This window comes from Dendrobates tinctorius, unplaced genomic scaffold (assembly GCF_039654945.1).
Source record: "Dendrobates tinctorius isolate UK_male_01 unplaced genomic scaffold, ASM3965494v1 ptg000151l, whole genome shotgun sequence".
NCBI classification, from domain to species: Eukaryota; Metazoa; Chordata; class Amphibia; order Anura; family Dendrobatidae; genus Dendrobates; species Dendrobates tinctorius.
This window is the reverse complement of record NW_027361818.1, coordinates 16,172,549-16,178,075: the sequence shown is the minus strand read 5'-3', so window position 1 is coordinate 16,178,075 and position 5,527 is coordinate 16,172,549. Positions and strand designations below refer to the sequence as shown.

General features: G+C 43.0%; 1 protein-coding gene across 1 annotated transcript; it reads right to left on the bottom strand.

The window, feature by feature from the left end:
• Positions 1-949: 949 nt before the first annotated feature.
• LOC141049944 (olfactory receptor 11L1-like) lies at positions 950-1,927 on the bottom strand. Its single transcript, XM_073546785.1, has one exon. It carries the CDS (start codon positions 1,925-1,927, stop codon positions 950-952), a length of 978 nt encoding a protein of 325 aa, XP_073402886.1.
• Between the last annotated feature and the right edge of the window lie 3,600 nt (positions 1,928-5,527).

Below are 5,527 nucleotides of genomic sequence, written 5' to 3'. Positions count from 1 at the left end.
CCTAATAAAATGCACAAGGTCTAGCTCAGGTGGTAGTAGTGTGCTGAGGCTTGAGAAAGACAGTGGATAGTCTATATGGCAGCTAGAGTGGTTCCTGTAATACTAAGCTGGTGAGACTTTGTGAATTACGTTGCCTTAACCAAACAAAGGGGTGTTTTGTTACTCATTTATGAAGGACAATAAACTGTATTCTGTTTTAATATGAAAACCGTGGAAAGTCCTACCTCAAGAGGTAGTAATGGCAGACACTATAACAGCTTTTATACAAGGGATGGATGATTTCCTTGATACACATAGCATTGTGGGTTATAGTGAAAATAGTGACGAAATGTACGATTGGTGGAAGAAGGTTGACCTTGAACTTGATTGACCTAGATTTTTTTTCAACCTATTTAACTATGAAACTCTGCGCCTGTGTGTATATATACAGCTATCAGAGAGCTAACCCCCCCAGTGTGTATGATGTATTACTGCATGAAAAAAATAAAAAAGTTCTCACATTAACGAGGGTCATTATGATACTGCTGACCAACAGAACTGTCCAAACAAAAAAGTAAATGGGTAGGCAAATCATAGAGCTCTATGACTAAGGGCGTCATGGGCACCAGAAACGCGTCAGTGTGGTTCCTGATGCCACACAATTCCCAAGTGGATTTTTAATTCTATGTATCTTTTAATTTAACTTGATGAATTGTTTAAAAAATTGCAACAGCCTACTAATTTACTTTTTTTGCATGACATGTTTCTTTTGCACATTTTATTATATTGTTCCTAATATGAATATGCATGTAAAGGTGGATGTCTTTATGTGTTGGGGGCTTGATGTATGTGGGAGCCTCACACTAAAGTCCAGTACAAGAAACCTTCGTTGTCATTGTACCCTTCCATCACATATATTACCTATCCATTGCTGTCATGGTGATTCAATCTCAGGTTCCTAAATTGTTAGTTATTTGGATGTGACAAACAATGATAATCGATCTTTGAGTCGATGCGTTTGAAGGACAGAAGAAACTTTGCCCATCAACTTTCGGAAAGCTTGCTTAATGTCTCTGTTACTCAGACTGTATATTATAGGATTCAGAATTGGTGTTACAACGGTATACAGCAAGGAAAGAATTTTCTTGACGTCTTCTGTGTTTGGAAATAAATACATACTAATGATTGTTCCATAGTATATGCACACGACAGCCAGGTGAGAGCTGCAGGTGGAGAAGGTCTTCTGTGTTCCGGTCACAGATGGGATCTTCAGTATAGTAAAAATAATATAGGCATATGAGACAATAATCACTGCTAATGGGAACAGTGCTAGAGGCATGACCAAAACCATACTTTCCATTTTGACTAAATAAGTGTCTGAGCAAGAATGTTCTAGAATGGGATCCAAATCACAGAAGAAATGATCAATGCTATTGCGTCCACAGTACTGGTATTGACCCATTGATATAGATAACATCAAAATTATGGAACAAATGATCAACCAAATAAGGGAAATAGTTTTCAGACAGAATCTAATGTCAATGACGGTGGTGTAATGTAGAGGGTTACAGATGGCTTGGTAACGGTCATAGGACATCACTGTCAGTAGAAGACATTCCAGGCCTTCTGTGGCTATAAAAAGATAAAATTGCACTACACAGCCAATAAAATGCATAGAATGTCCTTCATACAACACAATGTGGAGCATGTTGGGTACTATAGTGGTGGTGAGAAGGATATCTAACAATGAGAGTTGGGTGAGGAAGAAATACATGGGAGAGTGGAGTGATCGGCTGTAGAACACCACTAGAATAATGAGTAGGTTTCCACATACAGTCACACAAAAGGTCAAGAGAAGCAGAAGAAAGATTAAGACACTAAACCTCCGGACATTCTGAAATCCCAAAAGAAAAATCTCTGTCACCTGGCTACCATTTTTAGATTGCATGTTTATACTATCGACCTATTAGGATGACAATGTGCTTTATTCAGATTCCTTAGATTTTTCTTTTCCATATCACTTTATAGAATTCAGTTTTGGAAAATGACGGATTTTGTCTTGAGAATGAGACAGAAAAAAATATATAGTTAAATTATTGAACACCAAGAAATTAAAATGATTTTTCTTATACTGATGAGAGGAATCCCATGACCTTAATCATACCAAGAAACTGATCATTTTATCTTGAGACACCTTATGAAGCTTTCAGAAAAAAAACAAGTTATTATCACCAATCTGCCGGATAGGTGATAGCTTGCTGATAGATTGGGTGTGACTGCTGGGACTCGCACAGATCAACAGAATGGGGAACCTTTATCCCTGACGAGACCCAACTATTACAGAATGGAGCAGAAGAAAAAAGCTGAATAGAAAAAAAAAACATCCATCTCCTACAAAGTAGTGAACTTTGTTATATAAAAATTAAAAACATGGTTTCAATTTGATTCCATAAATATGACCGTAAGGAAGTGCTGCGCGTTTCACATGCTGACCTGCGTCCTTTATCAGAGCTCAATGTTTCTATGATAAAGTTCATTATTTTATGGGAGCTGGATTCTATATTTTTCCACCTGGATCTCCATGTTTCGGTCAGGGCAGACGTCTGTGCTCCTTCATTTAAGGATAGGATTTGGATGAGCTGACTTACTTTGTTATTTGAAGAACAAACAGGGAAGAAATGGATCGGTGGTTATGCATGCGCCCTGCAGCTCCATTCTAATGGGTATTAATATGCCCTATTTTGCCAATCTGTGCAGGTTTCATCAGGCAGACTTCATCAAACACATCAATATATGGATTAAAGCTATTGCTGGGATTTAGTGGTGCTTGTAATCTAAGTTCCCTGCATCTAGCCTAACACTTAGGGTACCGTTACACTTAGCAATGCACCAGCGATCCCGACAACGATATGACGCGGTCAGGATCGTTGGTGCATCGCTAAGTGGTCGCTAGTGAGCTGCCACACAGGCAGATCTCACCAGCGACATCGCAGGGGTCGGGGGTCGCTACTTACCTGTCAGACGCGGCGATCCTGACATCCTCCCGCCCGCGTCCACGCGTCGCTCGTCGGTGCCACAGGAAGCTCAGCAGGAAGCTGACGACAAGAAACGGCCTGCAAAAATGTGGTTGCAGTAATTTTTTTAATCCCTAAAAAATAGAAGGAATGCAGCACACAAGCAGCAAACTTTCTTTTTCAAACAGGACTGTGTGTGAAGACACTAAGGCTATGTTCACACGTTGCATTTTTTACAACTTTTTTCAGAAATCTCATGCACCCACATTGTTTTTTTTTTTTTCCTGACTGATTTGGAAACTGCAGCATGCCAGTTCTTATAACACAAAATCTTTAGGGCAGTAAACGTCATATATAACGCAGCCTTAGGCCTATGCAACCAGACCAACAAAGGCAATCGACATGGAATTACTCCCCCCAGAATGTGTGCATGCAAGTATGGAGTAAATCAGTCCACCATGAGAGAGAGAAAAGGGTTTTATTTGACTTAAAGGGAATCTGTCACCCCTTTTTTGAGATATATCATGATATCATTCAATTGTGTGTCACATAAGGATTCTCTTAGTACTTTTGCTTCCCCCTTACCCTGCACCTTTCACTGGGCGGAGCTTATTCACCTGCTCCCCCCTCCCTGACTTGCTCTACACAAGAAGAAATGCATAGAGCAAGACAGGGAGTTGGGGGAGCAGGTGAATAAGCCACGCCTAGCGGACCGGACCGTGGCAGTTTACATACATCTGAACCGATATAAAAAAGGTATTTATGCATGAAAGGTGCGGGGTCAGGGGGAAGCAAAAGTACTAAAAGAATCCTTATGTGACACACAGTTGAATGATATCATTTTATGATATCTCAAAAAAGGGGTGACAGATTCCCTTTAAGGCCTCTTTCACACATCAGGTTTTCGCCGTCAGGCGCGATCCGGCGCTTTTGACAAAAACCGGATCCGGCGAAATGCAATGCCGGATCCGGTTTCCCCCCCATTGACTTGCATTAGAGCCGGATTGAGCCGGATGGCCATGCGTTTCATCCGGTTTTCGCCGGATCCGGCAATGTGTCGCGATCCGGCGTCTGGAAAAAACGGCTACTGTAACGTTTTTTGTCTCCGGCGAAAAAGCCGGACACGCCGAATCCGGCGTGTCCGGCTTTTTCACACAATGAAAGCCTATGAGCGCCGCAATGCGCCTGATCCGGCAACAGCCGGATCCGGTGGCCGGATCCGTTTTTTTTGGTCTGAGCATGCTCAGTAGCTCTGCCCACAAGACATATATAAAAGCAAGACAGTGGACCCTCAGCCACACCCAACATGCCACCCAAGACAGCAACCAGGCGCAGGAGAAGGCAGGAGACATCTGCAGCAGCACCATCAGCACCACCCCAATAGGAGCAGCATGCTGAACAACAGGAGGGGAGTCCAGCAGCAGATGAGAGACGGTAATTATCAAATCCCCCATTCCTCCAAACTAGGGCCATGGAATATCAAGATATTCATTGGCCCTTTGTTTATCTTTATTCAACAGCCGCCCAATAGATGCAGCAGCAGCAGCAATGGCAGCAGCAGGAACACCACCCACAGCCATGGAGTCTGGCCAGCAGGAAGACAGCACATCTTCTTCTGGGAGCCCTCCCTCGCATCGTCAGCGTTTGACGGTAAGTTTTTATTTAAAAAATCCATCATCTCTGTAATATATGTCTATTCATTGCCTTTTATTTCAAAACAGGAATCACAAGATGAAGAGGAGCTCCCAGAAGAAGAAGGAAGGGGTGGACAGACACTTGGAGTGGGCTCACAATTGGTAAGATTTTGGCATCAAACGCAGAAACACAACATCACACTACACACAACACATAGAAAACAATGTTCTGCAGACCACACACAGCAAACAAATGCCTACATCCAAAGACATAACATTTTTTGTTTTCTTCTCTAGTCTTCCCAATCTGGAGCTCGGCCAAGAGGTCCTCGCAGTGCCTCCCAGGGTCGTCGGCGACAGCAACGCGGCGGTCACCAGCGTGTAAGTATAAATATTTTTGCTTTGTTTTTTTGCACTTTTTATTTCATTTCTTTTGTGGAGGCTAATTATGTTATTTTTGTCTTTTTCTTTAACAGCCTTCACAGCGTGCTCCCGACTCTGACGGTGACGATGGAGGGATTGATGTGGACCGCCTCATCGATCTCGTCAGAGAAAGGGAGCCGCTCTGGAATATGGCTGACCGCCGCCACGCTGACCTGATCGTTACCCGACGACTCTGGGAGGAAATCTGTTCTCTCCTTGTGGGCCGCTGGGAGGACCTCGATGCTCGGGCCCAGATTAAAGAGCATAAGTATATACAGTACCGGTTGCTTGATGTAAACCAGTGTTTCCCGAACTCCAGTCCTCATGGTCCCCACGGATCATGTGTTCAGGATTTCTATTTACTATGGAAATCCTGAAAACATGACCCCTGGGGACCATGAGGACTGGAGTTTGGGAAACACTGATGTTGTATACTAACCACTCCTTTCTCGTTTCAGGGAACAGAATTGTGAATCG

Excerpts from the sequence above, each read along its gene's own strand:
- LOC141049944 (XM_073546785.1), bottom strand. The coding sequence starts at position 1,927 with ATGCAATCTAAAAATGGTAGCCAGGTGACAGAGATTTTTCTTTTGGGA.